General features: G+C 44.8%; 1 protein-coding gene across 2 annotated transcripts in view; it reads left to right on the top strand.

The window, feature by feature from the left end:
* NHLRC2 (NHL repeat containing 2) overlaps positions 1-22,122 on the top strand; it is a 731,521-nt gene that overhangs the window by 552,453 nt on the left and 156,946 nt on the right. For both annotated transcript variants that reach the window (XM_069239322.1, XM_069239323.1), the window contains exon 8: positions 428-550. In XM_069239322.1, coding sequence (XP_069095423.1) covers positions 428-550 — 123 coding nt within the window. The remainder of the gene's footprint in view (positions 1-427; positions 551-22,122) is intronic.

Raw genomic sequence — 22,122 nt, 5'->3', positions numbered from 1 at the left:
TTACACAACCAGGAAAGTGTGTTAATGTGCACATGGCTGTCAGCTCAACAGAATGCTTTAGTAAGCTACACAGAACTGAACTGATGATGCAAACCTGATGCCATTGCAGGATTAACCACTTGTTCCCCCTTTAACCCTCATAGCTTCATCTTTGCTGCTGGATGGTGAGTGGGAGAAATAGAAAGAGTGCAAACTACACAAAGTCACCAGAATAGTCAAAGCCCTGCTTGCTTCATGTTTCTGCCATTGCATTCATGACACCAGAGTTGGCACAGGTATTTTGGGGGTATCAAAGGACACGACCTCGATAGCAGCTGCTGCCTCTAATTGACATCCATAATGGTACAGCTATCAAACTAAATGAAGACGTTTAATGTTATACCTAAACAGTTTTTTGCCAATGACATCTAACTGTCCACTTTTCTAGAACTTATTTGCATACGGAGATGCTGATGGGACCGGAATTATTGCAAAGCTGCAGCATCCGCTGGGTGTGGCCTGGGACAAGAAAAGAAGCCTGCTCTATGTCGCAGATTCTTACAATCACAAGGTGAGGAGTGACTTGCTGCTAAGATGAATGATTCTTTCTCAGATCTCTGGCAGACACTTAAGTGTGCTGCTAAATGTGGACATGCAAGATCAGAAAACTGTGCGGACTAAACATCTCAGCAGGATTGATTGCAGACTACCAATGCCTCTCCTAAAAGTAGAAGCATGCATGTTTGGTCTTTCCTCACAGTAGAGGTGTTGCATCGGGTGGCTTTTGCTCATACTAAAGGCATTGCATGTGTGGCTTTTGCTGAGAGAGAGTAGAGACGTTGCATTTTGGGTCGTTCCTGAGAGAAGAGGTGTTGCATGGTTGGCCTCGGCTCATAGCAGAGGCATTACATGAGTGGCTTTTGCTGTCCGTTGAGCTAATTCATGTTGAGTCTTTCCTCACAGTAAACTCATTGCTCACAATATAGGCATTGGCCTTTGCTTCCACGATAAGATTTGCATGGCGGGCCTTTCTTGCCCCTGTTGGATTTGCCAGCTGGCCTATGCTGACATAGAAGCATTTTATGAGAGGGTTCTGCCTGACATATAGTGTTTGCATGCATTACATGTGTGATCTCCCAAGCAATGATGCTTATCCAGACTGACTTTGCTGGCAGTAGGGGGTCTGTCTTTGACTGTGGAGGTATTGAACATTTAGACGCTGTTAGCACGGGTATAGCAGGTGCGACCTCTGGCATTACATGCTCTATTTTGGTGATCTTTGCCAGAAACAGAGGTAGCTGCTGACGGAGATCATTGCAAGCATGAGGCACAGAAGGACTCCGGTTTCTGTTGTCAGTGGGTCCTGGTTAGATAGCAGCATCGATTCTCCAGTCTTCAGAAGCTCCTATGACTAAAGGCCTTGTCTAGTTGCTGCTGCTTTATTTGGGAGTATGTGGTTCGGAGCTGAAGTCAGAGGTGCTTGAAGTTTTAGGTTATAGACGGAAATGACAAGTTTCAGCTTAAATTATGAATGTGCCTGTGTGCTTCCCTGCTGTTCACGTGATTAGTGATTGCTGATCTAGGCCCTTGTCTTTCGCTGTTCAATAGCTCCCATTCCACGAGACTGCAACCTGTTTCCAGGTATCTCGGAAGAGCAGGAGTCTCACTTCCCCTTCTATATATTCGGTATTCGTATAGTGCGAACCTAACGAAAGGGCAGCAGAGCTCTGCACAGGGTCAAAGACAAGCATGAAGGCATAGAGTGATATGAGAGGTGACTGGGTTGTAGACAACCAATGGATCGGGATGTAGTGTTCTTTAAAGTATTTATGTGTGTGCCTGTCATGCATGGGTGCACCTTTCTTCTCTTAGCTAAAGGGATTTCTTAAATTATTTGAGGGCGGGAGCCATAGAGCAGTACTTTTTCAAAGTGTAAAAAGCACCACACATTTGTGAATTTTAAATGAGGCAAATACGATTTGTTTATAGAACAACACCTCAAACGTAAAGTGCAAGGAAGAACTTGGAAAGTGGGAATGTATATATGTACACACAAGTAGGGAAGCCGGCTATTGTCTTTTCTGAGAATTGCAGAGTGCAGACGAGTTGAACGTCCATGGAAGTTAAAGTTGAGTCTTATGAAGGCCAAGATAACCAGAAGTGCACCCCTCGGTAAACTGACTGCCTCTCTTTTGTGATAGTCTGCTCGAGGATGGGCAAACCTGATCGAGTGCAATTCGGCCCACTTACTTTCTGCATCTTCTCCGTCAAGACAATACATAGATTTACCAAACCGTGCCCTGCCTGTTGAAAAAGATTGTAGATCTATTTGTTTTCCAAGAATAAATAAAATTCCTGAGGCTGAACATGTTTTAGAACTAGGGGCCAGATGTAGCAAGTTCAGAATTTACGATTAGGAAATTGCGAGTCTGTGCGACTCGCAATTTCCGAATCGCAAATTCGGATGCAGAACGTGTCTCAGACACCGTCTGCAAATCGCTGTGGGGTCGCAAAGAAGACCCACCCCATTAATATTAATGAGGTGGGTCGCATTTTGCGACCCCATAGCGAGTCCTTGCACTCACAGGGATGGTGGCCTGCTGAAGACAGCAGACCTCCATGTCTGTGACTGCTTTTTAAATAAAGCAGTTTTTTGTTGTATTGCAGCCCGTTTTCCTTAAAGGAAAACGAGTTGCAATACAAAAAAAATAACGAAACCATTTGGTTTCGTTTTTTCAGAGTAGGCTGTGGTCCATTGGACCACTGCCTGCTCCGAAAAAACATTTTTGGCAACATTCACAAAGGGGAAGGGGTCCCTTGGGGACCCCTTTCCCTTTTGCGAATGGTTACCACCAGTGTGACACTGGTGGTAACTGCGAATTGCTTTGCGACCGCATTCGCGGTCACAAAGCAATTTAGCATTGCGATGCAAGTCGCAAATAGGAAGGGGACGCCCCTTCCTATTTGCGAGTCACATTCACATTTTGTGAGTCGGTACCGACTCGCAAAACGTGAATGAGCATCGCGATGAGCATTTTGCATGGCGCAAACTGTGATTTTCGCAGTTTGCACCATGCAAAATGCTTCCTACATCTGGCCCAAAGTGTGTTCCCCCGTTGTCCACAGAATGGAAGCGTTTGTTCACAATTCTGCCATCTTTATTGGTAATCTGGGATTAAGGTTTCACTGACAGTTGCACATTCCTGGTTGGTCAATTTGCATCTGGTGCCTCCCAGCTCCACCCCATTGTTTAGATCAGTGCTCCCCGGGATACGGAATCAGCGTCAGCTCTTGGTACTCAAGGGTCTTCCATTCATTGAGGTGATATATTGATAGGGTCGGCCTACAGAACAAAAAATAAACTTTTCTTGCTTGCTGCCTCTTGCACTTGAGTGTAATATACGTTGGGTGGGGAAGCTTGAAGGATCCCTTTGAGACACAGAGCAAAAACGATTCCTTTTTTATCAGAGAGAACAAAAAAGACTAGACTGTGAAACATTTATTCATCCAAAATTAGATTCCTTCACTGATACCGAGTGTTTTTTTTTCTTCAAAAATCTTTCAAACAGGCCTCTTTTTTTCACACTAGAAGATCTAAAATAGTTGTGCATGAGAGGTGAGTTAATGATAGCAAAGAACTCTTTAAATGGTGGCAAAAAGCAAGCAGTGACCCCCGCTTTACTGTTTTCATGCTCATGCAGTACCCAGGGATCTGTACATGCATCACTAAAGTGTAATGTCTCTGAGAAAGGACAGGGATGCTGTGGTATTGTGTGTGTCCATTCCACAGATATGTTTGTACTGCTCAATGTATAGTAAATTGGGTTCCTTCTCACTTTGAGCACTAAGGAGAGGACTTTAGATCGTTGTATGCACAGGTGATCTAATGTTGTTTATCATCAACCTGAGCAAAACCATTTTCCTTCTTTACAGTTATAGATCTATTGATGTCCTTGGCGGGATACTCAATTAATTAGTTGTAATGGATAGAGTGTGACATTGCTAAAATCTTAACATTAAAAATATAATCTGTTAGATGGATTAAATTAACACTAATGGGCACTCTATATGTCATCAAAACAACTATTCACCAAAAGTTTTATTCCTGTACAGAAACTTGATTGCAAAATGCCCTTTGAAGGTCCTTACAGACGGTGAGGAGCCGCTCCTGGTTACGTAAACTCAAATAAAATCCATAAACTCATTAGAGGGACTACAATTTCCAGTCAAAGGAACTGTCTTTAATTTACTGCCATCATGTGTTCTGATTCATAAAGGTCATTTGGCCTGGGAGCCTTATCATATTTTTTCCCCTTGGGAGTTTACTGAAGTTAGTTTCCTAGGGCCAGATGTAGCAAAGGGGTTTACCCATTCTGTGTCTATGGGAAAATGCTTTAGTACATATGGCCCCTAATCACCAGTGGCACATTAAAAGTATCTACAATGTTTAAAAACTGCTAAGCAATATTGTATAGATCCGCTTAACTCACTTATCTTAACACAAACGGGCTATCAAGACCTTCATGGTATCCAAACATAGGACCTTATTTAAATCCTGGCAGCGGGATTACTTTGTCACAAATGTGACGTATAACCCGTCCGCCGTATTATGATCTCCATAGCATATTATGGGACTGTAACATGTTTGTAACAGAGTATTCCCCACTGTCAAGATCTAAATCAGGCCCATAATCATTTAAAAAATTGAAAAACGAAAGAAACTTATATATTGATCATTGGTTGCTTGATGTGACTACTGGTGAGTCTATTGGAAAATATTTTTTGACTAAAGATACTAAAGTATGCTGCATTTTGCAGCCCATAGTTCATTCCAAGGACTTACATTTTACATGTATGCTGATTCATGCCCAGATTCAACTCAATTTGGGTGGTTATGTACAGAAGGATATCAATTATGATTTATTTATTGCTTGATCAAAATATGTTTTATCCTTTTTCATTTTTTCTGCTTTATTCACAAGGCGCTTCAGAGTATGGTGCAAATTGGGGCATAATATTTCTCAGTATAATTACATAAGAATAATTGAAAGTTATTGAATGAACATTTCAAACAGAAGGTGCACAGTAGATTAAGCATTTTTGTATTTATTTTATTGCATTATGAATTTCTTAATGGATTTTAGTAGCGCACGCAAACTACAAAGTGCCATCCCAGACGACTTGTGGGGGGCAGAAGGGGAAAAGGGGAGAAGAATAGACTGACACTTTAACATGTGTAACACAGAAGTGGGGGCATGATTCCAAAATGATGTTTCAGGCGAAATCCTTGTATGCTTTAAATGATGGACACGCATTACTGGTGAAGGATGGATAGTTCGTGTACCAGACATGGGGGTTGACAGACAAGAAATTAACAGTGAACATGGAGAAAAACCAAGCAGGACCCTGGGTATTACATTTAGCTGAAGTCCAATGCACAAGGGCCTTGTGGGGAACGAAAAAAGGTGTGTGTTTAGGTCTCCACACAACTTGAGAAATCTTTTTTCATTATGAAGTCTAAGGAAGGGGGTTCTAAAGGTAGGAGTTGTGTACACGGAGACAGCTGCTGCTACATTTTTATGCTGAGGTAAATGCACAGTAAGAGTATTGCAGAATATAATCTCAGACACATGAAAGAATGGTAGGGCTGGAACAGCTTGGTCAGGTAACCTGGTACACACAGTGAACATAAATCCACAGCCTTGTAACGTGGAATGTCTTTTTAACTGGCAGCTATTATTAATATCGAAGTGTCTGGGTGATATGAATTTTGGGTCTTAGGCCGGCAGTAAGTCTTGCTGCGTAGTATTTCAGTCTTTGAAGTTTGTGTCTGGATTTATTTCTGAGGCCACTAAGAATGTTGTTTCTGTAACTCGGGCATGATTGCCCCATGGTGAGGAATAACACACTCTTTTTGACATTTGCAAGAAAGGAATTATTACTTGAATCAGACAGAGATGGTAACAGTCACATTTGGTGATAAAGTTCATATGAGGGGTGAAGGTGGCATTATTGTCCAAGATTACCAGGTTGCAACCTTCTGATCTGGTGCTGGAGGCTGCTCTCTGGTATCAGGTCAGGTGAATGAGAGTGGTGCTGGTTCCATAGGATCCAAAGGCAGGATTTCTTACTTCTGACTGTTCAAGCAGACTCAGCTGGTATACATTCAATTTTGGACTCACGTTATGCAGTTTATAGTCTGATGATAAGCCATCATTGCTTCTCAGTACCGTTCACAAACGCTTTGGACAAAAATCTGAGCATTCTGTTAGTGCTCTAGTAGGGCCAGGTGTTGTTGAAGAGACAGGGACAGTGTAGGTTTTCCTTTTTAAAAATTGCATTATTTTGTCATAACACTGAACGAAATGACAACAGCCATGATCAGCTGACTCAAAAGTATGCGTAGTGCACCGTACATGGTAGCATTCAGAGTTCGAGATGCATTCTATTTATTAGACTAATGACCCAGCACGCATATCTTCTCCCTACAGAATTATCATAACCGGTGAAGCATAAAACAATTAACAATAATAAGTTTAACATGGGTTGATTTTAAACACTTAAAGCCTGATTACAACTTTGGAGGAGGTGTTAATCTGTCCCAAAAGTGATGGTAAAGTGACGGATATACCACCAGCCGTATTACGAGTCCATTATATCCTATGGAACTCGTAATACGGCTGGTGGTATATCCGTCACATTTGGGACGGATTAACACCTCCTCCAAAATTGTAATCAGGCCCTTAATCCCATCATCATACAGTCAGGGCATGTCCAGTGGCGTAACAAAGGACCCTCTTCCAGTGGGAACAGTCCTGCTTGAACGGCCAGGCCAGACTCAAATTGAACACAAGCAACCAAAGTCTGGTTTTGCCCTAAATAGGGTTCCTCAGTCGAGCATAGCCTCGTTCCTGTGGCTCTGTGGGCACATGACCCACTTCTGGGCATACCATCCAATTTACAGAGTCACACTGAAGTGTACAAAAAAGTGATAGATGGAATACTTGAATTAATCTCAGTCACTACTAGTTACTTAGGGCAGCATTCCAGTCCATTGTTATCTTGCACACCATGACACCTCAGTGAGGACCCAGCTATATGCAAATCAATCTTGACTGTGCTCTAGTGTGAACAGTCCAGCCCGAACTGCCAGGCCAGGTCATACCTGAACTGGAACACCAGCAACCCACAACCGATTTCGACCTTATAAGGGTTCATCTGTCTGATATTGCTTGGGTTCTGTGGAACAGTGTGCTTGGTACCCAGGTATGGGCATACCTGACCCACTTAGGGCATCACACTAAAGTATACAAAAAAGTGATGGATGGAATGCTTGATTTAATCTCAGCCTCTAGTACTTACTTGTGGCTAGATCCCAGTCCAGTGGTATTGGGCAAAGCATGCAACTTCAGTTTGGAACCAATCATATCCAAATCGTTGTTGAACCTGCTCAGATAAGGACAGTCCAGCTTGATCTGTCAGGCCAGTTCCTCCTTGAACTGGAACACAAGCATCCAAGAACTGGTTCTTCCCAAATAGGGGCTAATCAGTCAGTTATAGCTTTGTTTCAGTGACACAGTATGCATGTGATCCAGGTCTAGGCATACCCATCCACTTATGGCGTCACACTGTAGTTTACATAAAAGTGATGAATGGAATGCTTGAGTTCATCTCAGGCAATGATAATTACTCAGGATACACTCCAGTCCCTCCTTATTTTGCACAGCATACCCCCTTCAGTTTGGGGCCAGCCATATGTAAATCAGTCTTGATCCTACTCCTGTGCCAGTAGTACAGCCCAATCTGCCAGGCCAGCTTCTCCTCGAACTGGAGCACAAACAACTCAAGATTGGTTTTGCCCTAATTAGGGCTCATTAGTCGGGCATAGCTTGGTTCCGGTGACACAGCCTACACAGTACCCATGTTTAGTCATACCCAACCCATTTAGGGCATCACGCTGAAGTATGCAAAAAAGTGATGGATGCAATGCTTGAATTAATCTCTGACACTGGTTATTATTCAGGGCGGCATCTCAATCCATCAATATTTTGTACACCATGACACCTCATTTTACACCCAGCTATATGCAAGTCAGTCTTGACCTTGCTCCTAAGAGAACAGTCCAGCCCAAACTGCCAGGCCAGGCCCTGCCTGAATTGGAACACAAGCAACCCAAAACTGGATGTGCCTTAATTAGGGCTTATCAGTCAGGCATAGCTTGGTTCCTGTGGCTCAATGTGCACAGAACCAATGTCTCGGCATACCTGTCCCATTTAAGGTGTCACACTGAAGTATATAAAAAAGTGATAGATTAAATGCTTGAAATAATTTCAGTCACTGGTAATTCCTCTGGGCTGCATCCCAGTCCATTGTTATTTTGATCAGCATGCCACCTCAGTTTGGATCCAGCCATATGGAAATCATTCTTGACCCTTCTCCAGTGGGCCTAGCCCAACCCCAGCTGCCAGGCTAAGTCCTACCTGAACCGGAACAGCAGCAACCCCAGACCAGTTTCACCCTAATTAGGGCTCCTCACTTAGGTATAGCTTGGTTCCATTGGCACAGTGTGCACAGGACCCACGTCTGGACATACCCATCCCACTTAGGGTGTCAAACTGAATATGCAGAAAAATGAAGAATGGATTACTTGAGTTAATCTCAGGCACTGGTAATTATTTGGGGCTAGCATCCTAGTCCTTCGTTATTGTGCACAGCATGGCACTCCAGGTTGGACCCAGCCGTATCCAAATCAATGTTGCACCTTCTCCTATGGGAACAGTCCAGCTTGATCTGCCAAGCCGGGTCCTTCTTGAACTGGAACACAGGGATCCATGGACCGATTTCCCTCATATAAGGGCACATCAGACGGGTACAGCTTGTTTCCAGTAGCACACTGTGCATTGGACCCATTTATGGCATGGAATGCTTGAATTACTCTCAGCCACTGGTAATTACTTGGGGCTGCATTCCAGTTCATCATTATTTTGCACACCATGCCAAACTAATTTGAACCAAATCATAAGCAAATCAGTCTTCACTCTGCTCCAATGGAAACAGTCCAACCCGAGCTGCCAGGCTAAGTCCTTCCTGAACCGGAAGAGAGGGCTCATCAGTTGGGTGTAGCTTGATTTCAGAGGCATTTCTCAGCATCTCATAAAAATTGGTGAAAGTTTGTTTCCATTGTATTAGACATTGCAGAAATTTATATGCGCTGGTGGGTTTACCCCATTTGCTACACTGGTGGAGGAAACTGGACTACCGCTGGGGCAGTTTTTGCTGTATAATTCATTAGTGGTGGCGCTATTCCAGTGCTGGGGAGACATTTCCTTTGAGCCACCAACACACCTCTTCGTACAATACATGAACGTTATGGGTCAGGGTAAACATCTGATACATTGGCTTTTGGAAACGATGAGAAGCCACACAACACACACTTGAGACTCATTGGGAGCTGCTTGGGAAGGAGACATGGCCAGTCCCTGCACGGACAGGGAAAAGAAAGGAGCCCTGAGCAGCCACATTAATCTTCCACGCAATGCACGGTTTCAATTGATTCAATTCTACATACTTCACAGGTCATACCTCACACCGGCAAAAATCAACCAGTACTTTCACCGTGTAGATGCAGCATGTCCCGCTGTGCCTTAGAAGCAGCAGATTTGTTATATATGCCATGGTCTTGCCCCTCATTGGGCCCTTACTGGGAAGGGGTGTCGGTGCAGCTTTCGATCTATACAGCACACCTGTGGCTGACCACATGGGAAGCATGTATACTGGCCCTTTTCCCCAGAGCCAAGAAACACAGAGCATCACAAGGTTCTTAGATCTCGGCCTCCTAACGGCTAAACACCTTATCACCAACAGGTGGAAATATGCAGAACCTCCCCCGATAGCTGCATGGCGACGATTGCTCATGGTGTGGGCATAGGCCGAGTGGGTGGTATTGCGCAGGGAGGACAGCCTGGGACTACGTAAGGTTCCCCTAGCCTCTAGTTGGGATGCCATTCTGCTGGAGTTGAGGGCTCAGGAGAGGGGGCCTGTAACGGACAACCCGCGGGCGGTTGCAGCGCTGATGGCAGAGAGACAGGTTGGCTGACTGTGGTAATCTAGTGTAGTCCCCATCTGAAGCTATATTTTGATCACCCTATCAGGTGGGGAAGAAAGCCTAGAGATCACGAAAAGGTGGAGGCCTGGAGAACGGTGTTGCAGCATTGCAACTGGATGGATAAAAGCTGATGCCAGGGGGGGTGGTGGGTGGTGCGGCGGGGGATAGGATTCCAGACTAGGTTCATGTTATGTTGTTACATAGTTGGATATATGAAACACATTGAATCGTACTTAACTATATATCTGACGCATGGCATCCCATTGTTGTGTAAAGATGTAAGGTGACATATGCCTCCTGAGCTGCAAAAGCCCCACGGGATGGCGTTGGAGACTACTATGCAGCCCTAGTAGATTTTCACTATGATGTCATAAATGCATAATTACTGGGCAACGCCTCAACTTCATGATCATCTAGAATGCAGATGTGTGTAACACGCTGAGGATTTTGTATTAATATGTCCTTGCATCTTGCTGGTTCAACACACTCTGTAGTTATATATAGCTGTATTGGAAAAAATAAATAAAAAGATTAATGCAAAAAAAAATAGACACTGCAGAAGCTGAGGCCCTGCTCCATCTGTAGTGCATGCCTCGATAGAATGCCATATTAATCATTTTTCTGCTTATAATTATTGTTGTGTTTCAGACCTCCTGAAACCTTATTTGTCTGTAATAGATTACCGATTCAATGGACAATGTCTCACCCCATTCACTTTTAACCTTAAGGAGAGACAGTTGCTTCTGTGTCTATTACATTATGGGTGGAAATTAGGGAATTAAATGCCCTGTCATTTTTTTTCTGTTTGGCCCAGTCCCAGGTTTTCTGGTGACTATTGAAGAACAAGGTGTGAATGCTGTGCAGAACCTTTCACCTTCAGTTTTTCCAGGAAATAGTGACTTCTGTCTCACTCTAGACTCTGTAGGCAGTGCTTTACTTCTCCATATACATTTGTATAGTCCGGAAAGAATACTAGTCTTGTATTCTATAAGTTTATAGGACAGCTGTCTCTAGTGGTTCTCAGGCTAGCATCAGTAAGACAATATCTCTGGTCTACAGAGAGGGCCTGGAAGGAGGAGTTTATAGCATATTCCTGTGACAGTGCTACATACTACATAGGAGGACAACATATTGTTGGGAATGATAGAAAGCACTCATTGCTCTACATACCTTTCTGTTTCCTTGCATTCAGTCATCTCTAGGTATCCACACCTGCCTGTCATTACTCTTTTTGAGTCTTCAATGCTGTGTCTGTTTATACCCACAGTCTGCATTTTGGGAATGGACAGTGTATTTTCCATATCTGGAGTCATCATCTTAGCCTTCTTAATTCTAGCATTCCATTAATCGAAATCCTGATGTATTAGCCCTATCTTTTGCTCATAGCACCAATGCTTTGAGCATCTTTTGCAATCCATGATCACCTGCGTATCTGCATCAAAGGTAAGGACTTCCTCCTGTGGCCACCCATGAACCTGGTGACTTCTTGTTGGCCTGCCTCCCCGTTGATCTTTTGTAGTTGTTCATCTTGCTGGGTTAATGACATGTTTCGATTTTTTCCCAATTTTTATATATCTATATTGGCCATCCTCATCACAATAGAGTAGGAAGTGAGTTGATTGTAGAGGGCCTTAATGGTGATTGGGATCCAACGGAAGTCAGTGTGTCTTCCCTAGGAGTCCCCACCGGCATAATAAAGCTGTAAATGCAGCTTCTGTGAAGGAGAAGAGTGAGATTTTTAGGCAGATGAACCAGGGCATTAGGAATGTGGGCTTCCTCACAACCAATTACAAATACACAAGGAGTATGGAGTGTCGTATAGGTACTAAAATACTTAAGTAATCCACAGGTAGGCCCATCTTTATTGCACCATTCCAGCCACCTCCTACAGAGGTAGGCCAATTTTCTTCTTAGTACATGACCCTTTAGTGCATGAACATAGGGATCCTGAGGCCCTGACAAATGCGTCAAGACCTTCTTTGGCTTGAGTTAGTGGGCAGAAACATGTTGGCCAGTAAATAGTAGGTGACTCTTCGAGGCATTATCCTCTAGAAGCGTCCCATTTGTTTTTAATCTCACCAGCAATCACCACTAATAAAGGTGGTACATCACATTAGGTGTTTTTATTTTCTCAGTAGCACAACTGGATCCCATCACTATCCAGATAATCTTTATCTCTGCACTCCCACCAAGTTCCTTTAATGACGAGGTTGAGTCCATCCAGGTGGTATTATCCTACCTGGATGGGGCTAGGTGACCATATAATGAAGCATGACACTATATAGTGTGTGAGACCACCTAGTCCGTAAGGAAAGATTCCCTTCCACACCATTCCCAGTACACAAATAAATCCTGAAATTCGGGATATGTAGACGGTCCAGGGCAGATTAAGTTTATTTTGTACCTATACGACACCCCATACTCCTTGTGTATTTGTTCATGTTTTCAGGGGAGACAGTATGGGGTCTCAATTCTCTCTTCCCTCCTCTCTCGTTGTGATTAAGACTTCCTCAAAACCAGCCACTCAAAAATCATGTTCCAATGTGACCTCATATGAGCCATCTAAACCACTGTTCCACCAGCACATAATAAATAGGTCAAGGCGGGCATCTACTCTTGGAGCTTCTGCTGACAGGAGAAAATCAATGGCCTCAGTCTCAGTTGTACCTACAAACCCCTAACCAGTAGTCCACAGATGAGCTTTCACCAAGTAATGCTCTCTTGAGATCATGCATCTCATAGTTGTTGGCCCAAGCCTCGGCCCCCACTGAGACCACCCACCCACTGCGCTGTCTATACCAGTTAGGGAGATGTAACATTTTGTCGAGCTCGTTCCAGTCTGTTGACTGAAGCTATGGGTGGGCCACAGTCTCTCTACAATCGCTACAAACTGAATCCCCCTGTGTGTGCTGCAGCCCTCTGTTTTTTAAATCAATTCTGTGTTTTTAAAGGTGTGTGTGACCGGGTGCAAGAGAGCCATAATGAAGCTAGATTGTTGGGGTCAGTCAAGCTAATAAAATGCTGGGAGTTTTCCCAATCCTTTCCTCCCTGAGACCAAGCACAGGACATGAATTGCAAGCAAAAATACTAAATGATAACGGTCAGTTAACACTCATCACAGGAGGTAATACCTTCCTACGTCATAAATTAATCATATACCTCCTATATGTTTTTTTTTAATCTTGAATTAATATTTTAAGCTTTTTTATTACTGTAAATGTTTAATGACATGGCTAATATTTCAAATAATGATTTTAGCAGTATGTCTGTCCTTTATTTGTATTACTGTTTAAATAAATGGGTTCTTCATAGGTAGTTGTGGAGAGATGCAATATGTTATGCAATACGTTATAAAAAATTGAGGTCACTACAGCGGTGGCTGCCACATATGTCGGGGGTGGGGCGATGATGGGGGAAATAGAAAAAAATAAATAAACAAAACACACTTACTGGTTCTCCTCCTCGTCGTCGCCGCCGCATCATGCTGCTTCGCTGGTCGCTCCTCTATGACTGGTGTCCCAGCATTCACTGGGACACCAGCACATGCTCCCTAGAAATCCTGGTGCTGCTTACATGATAAACATAGCATGAAAGCAGCATCAGGATTGGTCTTAGCGGCAGTGACTGACGCTCAGACACAAGCAAGGGGTCTGTGCTGTTTCTCCAGCTCGGCTGTGCATGCAGACGGGTTGGAGAAACCTAAGTGCGCATTTGTGTTTGGCCAGCCTCAGACAGCCGGCCAAACGCACATGCGCACTTAGTGCACTTCCCACCACCCCTACCCCCCCCCCCGCCCCCACCCACCCACCTTCCCATTACCCAGCCCTGCCCCTCCCTGCTGGCTGAGCCAGCAGATGAAAAATTATGAAAAATAAAGCGATAGCAACCTATCGTTTTATTTTTCATCTGCTGGCTCAGCCAGGGGGGGTGACTCCCCTCCGCCACTGCGGAGGAGTCGCCCCTGGGTCACTGTTTTATTGATCTGAAAGTTTGATTCTTATAGACTATTGTAATTGCACAACTGACACTCTTTGACCAGAATAGACCACAATAACTGCTCTCCATCGATGATAAGCAATCTAATTTTGTTTCAAATTAAACATCATATAAATGTGAAGATTTCTGCAATACACTTATTATTAGCAATTATATCTTATAGAAAATGACATAACAAAGTTATCCACACCGAACCTCAACATAAAATGGTATTCACCAAGTTTTCAAAATGCAGAACCCCTCTCCAAATGTAATTGCAATGATTAAAGTGTTGCTGCGGGATCCCGCATTGAAATTTGTTAACAAACACAAAATAGCAATAGTATATAGCTCAAATATCTGAAATATTTATTGCTAATTAAACTGGGAAACGTTTATGTGTCATTTTGCAAAACAAACCATCAAGTAAAACATAAGGAAAGGGGGACGGGAAGATAACATCAGTCCCATTACGTGGTGAACCGTAATAATCACAGTAATCACAGCATTTCAGTGCAAGGACTATACACACAATGACACCACAGTTGCATAGAGGGAGACATGTCTGTGATAACTGTCAAAAGCTGTACAGAGGAACAGCAGGTAATCATAAAAGCATTTGTGGACTATCTCTGGAGTATGCAGTATATCAAGGGGTGAGAAGGCACGTGTGGGCTACAATGGCAGGGTGTGCTTGTTAAGTGTCTGCTCGGTCAAATTCTTGTTGGTCACGCTGTTATAGGTAAGTGAAAGCGGTTTCCAAATGTTCTTAGGGCGAGATGGGGGATGCAACAGTGAGGCGTAGAGCTCCCTATTAATGTCACAGAAAGTGAGGCTCCTGATCCACCCAGCCACTGTCGAGCCATGCCTATTTCCCATGTGTAGGGTGATCTCATGCTTTGCAAGAAGCACTGCTAGTGTGGTGAATTTACGGACTCCCCTCAGGGGACCACGCACATAATCCAGCAGGGTTAGGAGGGGTGTCTGGGGTGAGAGCAAGCCCCACCATGGAAGAAAGCTGGGCGAAAATAGCCTCCAGAACCCCTCCAATAGAGGCACACGCCCATGTGAGATGTGCAAAATCGGTATTGTCAGAGTGCCATTTGGGACATGCAGAGGACCTTCTGGGGTCAATCCTAGCTAGGGAGCTAGGGGTGGTGTACATGCATCTAAGAAATTTAAAATGTTTCAATTTTTGTCTGTGGTTGGGGAGACAGGTTTGGTTTGTTGACAGCAATAATTCCAAATTTTGTCTGATAAGGGGCGCCGTAACTCTCTCTCCTACAAGCCCCAGATACAACCATCTCTGGCTGGTAGGAGATTGAGGCAAGTGCGATAGAGTTTGGAAACGGGATATGTGCCATCCTAGTCGTCGATCAATGCAGTTAGTGGAGCAAACTCCTCCTGGGTAAGTTGATAAGAGGGAATCTGTGCGCATAGTGTACTGTAAATGTGTTGCATCACACAATGATCAAATGGGGTTGCTGCGGTAAAGCGTACATCATTGGAGTGGGAGAGGACTTGACTACTGGGGAAAAGGTCCCTGAACGTGTGCAGTGCGCATCTCCTGAGGGTGCTCTTGACAAGAACTTCCCCTGTAAAGAGTAGCCGTTGGTTATCTGCGAGGGATGTGGAGTATAGGGGAGTTTCACCCAGGAGTTTAGGAGCCAGGCCCAGCAGGCTGCAGAGAGACTCTGAATGTCTGTGAGGTCCAGGGGCATCCCAGAGCACAGCGGAACTCCACCCGTTTGGTTGCTTTCAGGTTTATTATATGGAAGACGTGTGTCTCTGTGATACCAATGATGCGCATTTTGACATTGTGCGACTAGGTAATAAAGTTGGAGATGTGGTACCCCCAACCCGCCGCACTTGTAGGGGAGCACTAAGGTATCCTAGCCTACACACAGTCTGCTGCCCACCCATGCCAGTCTGAGGAGTAAGCTCTGAAGTGTGGTGAAGAAAGCACTGGGCAAGGGGATTGGGATAATGAAGAGAAAGCAGGAGGACCACCATTTTAATTATGGCTATTTGTCCAGCCTTGAAGAGCGGCGGACAAATCCATCCCTCAATCTGTGTCGTCAGTTGATCAATTGCCGGACTATAGTTCAGACGGATGACCTCGTCTTTGTCACGTTGTACGTGGATGCCTAAGTATTTGACTGTTTTTTCACACCAGTTTAAAGGGTATTCACACTCCATCGGTGCTGTGGCGTCAGTCAGTGGAAACAGTTCTGACTTTTCCCAGTTTGTTTGAAGACTGGAGTAGCGGCCAAATCTCTTGGATGATGGGGGCAAAATTATCTGCAGATTGTCGTATTAACATTAAGATTTCATCTGCATATGAAGAGAGAAATAGAGGGCCCATTGTGAGCTGGAGACCTCAATAGAAGTGTTTCTCTTGCAAGTGTTGAACCAACGGCTCCATGGCCATAATAAGTAGTATTTAGGAGAGTGGCCAAACGTGCGTTGTTCCCCATGTTATTGTAAATGGGGCAGTAAGTGGGCCGTTGGCTCAAGTCCGAGCCATCCGTTATGAATAAAGAATTGTTATAAGGGAGGTGAACCCCTTGGGAAGGCCCAGCATCTGGAGCGAAGCTAGCAAACAAGGCCACTTCAGGGAATAAAAAGCCTTCTCCGCATCTAGGAGTGCTACCGCCGCCGGAATTTCAGTATAGACTCTATTTAGGACCAAGAATAAAGTATGCAAATTTAAAGATGTGGAGTGGTGAGAAGCGAACCCCGACTGCAGAGGTGAGATAATGGTCTCAAGCAAGAGAGAGATCCAGGACACAATTATTTAGGCCAAAATTTTATTATCAGAATTTAACAATGAGATTAGCCAGTAGGATTGGCAATGAAGTGAGTCTTCACCAAATTTGGCGATGAGTCAATCACCGCTTCTCGGAGAGTGGGAGGTAAGGTCAAGAGTTCAAGTGACTCAGCGTACATGGCCAATAAGTTGGGAGCAAGAGAATGTTTATAGGTTTGATAGAAAAAACCCATGAGGCCATCCAGTCCAGGGGCTTTGGATCCATCAAGGGACTCAATTGCATTGATCACCTCCTCCTCAGAGATTGGTTCACTAGGAATTGTTGGTGCAGTGCAGAAAGCCACACAATAGCTATCTCTGAAAGGTTGTTAGTCATGTCACTGACTTCTCCTGGGTAGCGAGAGGTGTATAAGCTGGCCTAGTATCTGCAAAATTTCTGCAAGTACGGCCATGTTGTCTGTAAAACGGGTCACATCCTCAAATATTAGCTTGGGGATATGATCACCACTCTGTGAGTGGAGCAGATGCACCAGTGTATTGCCTGGGTGTTCGCCATTACAATATCTCCTAGCTCTGGCAACTTTACCCAGATATGCCACTTCCTGGTCTGCTAATTCACTGAACTTGTCCATCAGGGATGCATGACGCAGGAGTTGTGGTGTAGAAGAGGACTGCACATCCGCTTCATCGATTTCACGTAGGGCAGCCTCAACCCACGAGAACTCGTTTCATATGGTATGGAGGATACCGGCATGTTGGGATGTGCATATGCCCTGGATATAGGCCTTAAAGGCCTCTCACAAAGTGGCATGCGTTTTCATCGATCGTGCATTAGGTTCAAAGAAATCAACTATTGTTATACATAGCTCTTCATAGAAAATGTCATCATGTAGGGCATTGCAGGGGAACCGCTAGCCCCATTCGATGCCACACCTCCAAAGAGAATACTCAGTACAGGCCGAACTGGGGTGTGATCGAACAGGGTGTGCAGGAAGGAAGTTATGTTTTTTAGCCAGAGAAGGGTCATCAGTGACAGTAGGCAGTTATCTAAGCGGGACCAGGAATTATGTGGTGCTGAGTAGAACGTATGTTCTGTATCTGTAACATGAAGATAGCCAATGCATCCCAAAGGGAATAACCAATACACATGTCCTGAAGAACATGGAGTGGCTTGTTACAGGGTGCTGCGAAGGTGGTGTCTATTTGGGGTTTAAGCAGATATATGAGGTTGCCACCTAGAATAACTCAATCAATGCCAGCTGTCTCCACCACCAACTGGAGTTCCCAGAAAAAGTCTGGTGCATCTACATTCGGGAGTATACAGAGGAACAGAATGTTATGGCGTGGCAAGAGACTTGTGACCCCTATGTATCCGCCATCTTAGTCATTATAGCTGACCCTAGGGGTAAATGGGACTGATCGGTGTATTGCTATGCATACCCTACGAGAGTACGTGCTGTATGTAGAAAAGTATCTGTGCGAGCCCCAGGAGGAGGCAAATGTGTGTTGCATGCCAGGGGCAAGGTGGGTCTCTTGCAGGAAAGGTATTTTCACGCCGTGGCAGTTAAGGTATTGCAATACCTATTTCCCCTTATGGGGGTTGTTAATGCCCCTGATGTTCTATGTCATGAGTGGGACCTCGACCCGTAGGTCAGTAAAATTGCATGACATGACCATGACCATAATGCAATAGCAGACATGTGATTGCCAATGTGGTAAGGTCTTCTGTCTATTTAGGGTAACAAACATACAAAATATATGAAAATATACTCCCCATCCTCCACCCACCACCCACACCAGGCCCAAAGAAGCCCAGTGAACTGCCATACTTAAAAAAGGAAACTAACGGTACAACACCCAGAAAACTAAGTAAGGAGGCATGCGGTGTTCACCACGGAGGTGGGCAATGCTATTGCATCTGGTCTCCAGTCTGAGAGGCTGAGAAAAAGAAGGATAACATAAAAAACGAAGGCCAGCAGAATCTGTTACACATGCACAACCAATGGGAGTCGTGAAGCAGAGCTTCAAGCCATCAGCATTCGCCAGTTGCCAGGCCGGAGAACCATAGCAGCAAAAAACAATCAGTCCGGTGGGAAGAGGTCGGAACTGTTTGTAGCATGCAGGTGATGACTCTGGCATATCATGCCGATGAAGTGAACAATCCTTGGCATACTGCTTACAAGAAGCAAAGGCATCTGCCTGGGTGTCAAAGAACCTTGCCTTGCCTCTGGCATTGAAGCTTGGCCGGGTACAACGTGCCATATCTCAGACCTAGACGGCAGAGAACAGCTTCAGCTTTGGAGTATTTACGCTGCACCTCTTGGACCACCAGGGTAAAGTCTGGAAAAAAGGAGAGGTTGTAGCCTTGGTTTTGCACTTGACCCTGCTAACGAGCAAGCCGGAGCTCTGTGTTGCGGTCCCTGAAGTCTAATAAAGGGGCTATTATAGGCCATGGACCCAGGGAGCGATGAGCGCGCTCAACCACAAAAGTAGTGGTAAAATGCTTGCGGCTGAATAATATTGTCAGGAGATTCTCCTTGAATTGATCCACCCTTTGCCATGGACTCTGCAATGCCAATTTTCCACAGGTTATTACGGCGCAATCTTGCTTCCAAATCCTCGGTTTTTTTATAGCAACTGTTTTAACGCGGCAATCCAGTTTTTCTATTTGCTTTGCCATCTTGACCGCACCATCTTCAAGGGTTGAAAGGTATTCCACAGCGCCTTCTAGGTGAGTCTGGTGCCAGTATAGGTTCTGTCTCATGCCATATAGTCTACCTGTAATAGCGTTGAAGCGTGCATCCAGAGCGTATTTCTACCATGAGGCCTGCAGTGGTGGATTTGATACTCTGGGGCCGAGGAGCCTGCCACGGCTTCAGTCATCTCAGTAGTTTGGCTGGGTCCCTTAGCTGCTCAAACAACAGCATATTTTGTTTAGGATCAGAGCGGCTCATGCTACGCCACGAGTAGGCAGTGCGGGTCTGTAACAGACAGAGGCCAGCAGAAGCGAGAGGTGGGACAGCACGGCCAGTGCTTAATTTGTAAATAAAAAGGTGCCAGTGCCTAAAGCCTTCCTCCTAAACGCGGGGCTGTACAATTAATTTTGCAAGCAGGAAATACTGAGGCGGTGTAATCCTGAAGCCATCTCGGGCCTCTTTAATCCATATAAAGCTAATCTCTGCCCATTCAGCTCACTCTTGCAGCATTCTTCTGTCTCCCTTTGTGACGCTTTTTCGTTTTTCCCTTCCTCCGTGTGTCCCATATGTGTCTTTTGCTAGCAGCAAATGCTTGAGGCAGAAGAATAAGCCCCGCCCCTCACAAATAAGTGCCGGTGCTCAGCACCGGAAACAACAAGCACAAATTAAGCACTGAGCACGGCAGAACAGGTGACCAGGCACCCTGCATGGGGTGTGTGTAGGTATGGAATGCAGGTGTACACCCGTGGCAAGAGGGACAAACAGCCAAGGCCAGGGCACCAGTCAGTAGAGTTTCAGCACTCTATGTGGTGGCACCTGCTAAAAGTCAGACAACAAAGCCTCTGGTAGATTCTCTAATAGCACTTGTATATCAGGCCCAGCAGCCAGGGAAGCAGTAAATCCACCAAGCAGGGGGCCCCCATAGGTAAGGGTTCGTCTGGGGAGGTGAATTGGCGGTGAGCCCAAGTGCGGAAGAGGGCGAGGTGAGGGTCATAGGCGGGCACTCAGTGGGACATCACTCAGCAGCCTCTAGTGTAGGCCTCAGGGGTGTGCCTGTCAACTCCAAGGTCCCAGTGGGAGAGGGAAGGCACCACTGGGAAGAAGCAGCACAGTTCACAGTCAGCTCCGGTAAGAGGCACGGGCAGGACGAGGGTTCCCAACTGTATCCCGCAATGAGCCTGCTGGAGTTGCAACCGCCATCCGCACCACAGGCCCAGTTCTGCCCAGGTTTTACTGCCCGAGGCGGCCTCCAACGCCCTTGGGCAACCCCCGGAGATCGGGCCCAGCAGCACAGGACACAGTGCTGGGTCGGCAGACCCCTATCAACCGCTCGGCACGCCCGCAGCGTCAGAAGGAGGAAGGCGAGGGTCCGGGACCCATCAATAAAAATGCAGTCACCACTCCCCTTAGGGCTCGGTAGCCCTGTGCCTCAGGCTCACCCACTGTCCCGGTCACCGTGGGGCCTCAGAGACACTGGCAGGCCCAGTACCCCTGACGATGATGCTCCGATCCTGGTTTCATCTCACTTATCAGATTTAGGTTATATGGACGGCCCGCTGTTGCATAGTTGCCTCGGCTCATGGTCGCAAATGGATCGTGTGTGGCCTTTATTTTAGGACATTAGAGGACTCAAAGACCGGAGACTCAACGCCGCACAGCCATTTTGGACTCTGCCGTGGCCACGCCCCCCAAACCGGGAAACTACTTGGAAATTAACGCAATCTTGTCATACACCCTTGAAAACTATCTTTATTATCATTGAAGAAGGTTTTAAAATTGTAAAGACAAACAAAAACGCACTTTAATTTTAGCATCAGCGCAAAAGAAAATTCACACATTAGTAATCGAAACTCGCACATAAAAAAGGGGTTTGAGCTAAACATTAAACAATTAATTAGTAGTACCAACTCACATGTAAAACTAAATGAGCTGCACTTTGAATACGACATTTAATAAACAAACATGAGAATAACTTACCCAAGAACAGTGAAGCTAATGTGCCTACCGTTCTCGCTCAGAATCAATCAAACTCAATTGATAAATGACCAAACGAAACATGTACAAGTAAAATGCACTTTGCATACTTTAGAACAACACTCCATAAATAAACACCTTTTAAAAGTACATTATCTTTTAATGGAAGCATATAATTGCATGGTTACTAATTGATTATCTATTACCAAGAACATCTTTAAACTGATAGCAAACATGTGGTGAAGGCCTTAGGTTTTTCTTACCCCTAATTGAAAAGCTTTTCTCCTCTGGTCGTGGAAAAATAAAGAAGGCACAGATTAATTTGTAATTACCGCTTTGTGCTTTGCTTTCTACTAGAAGTTAATGTTAACTATGTGTGTTTAGTGTGATTGTGCTCTTATTCCTGGTTAAGCATAACACACTATAAATTGAATCGAGGTAACCCCCAGAAAATTATAGATGGAACAACCGACCTACTTTCCACAGTTGGGTTATTGTGCAATGTAAAAAGACTTTTATCAATAATATTTTCCTTTGTTTAAATGTGATAATATTGACATTTACAATTTTTACAATCTTGTTACAGGAAAATATTTTCTTAATTCCAAGCCCACATTGCAACA

This window comes from Pleurodeles waltl, chromosome 6 (assembly GCF_031143425.1).
Source record: "Pleurodeles waltl isolate 20211129_DDA chromosome 6, aPleWal1.hap1.20221129, whole genome shotgun sequence".
In the NCBI taxonomy this organism is placed as follows: Eukaryota; Metazoa; Chordata; class Amphibia; order Caudata; family Salamandridae; genus Pleurodeles; species Pleurodeles waltl.
The sequence above is the reverse complement of the archived record's forward strand: the minus strand, read 5'-3'. Positions and strand labels throughout refer to the sequence as shown.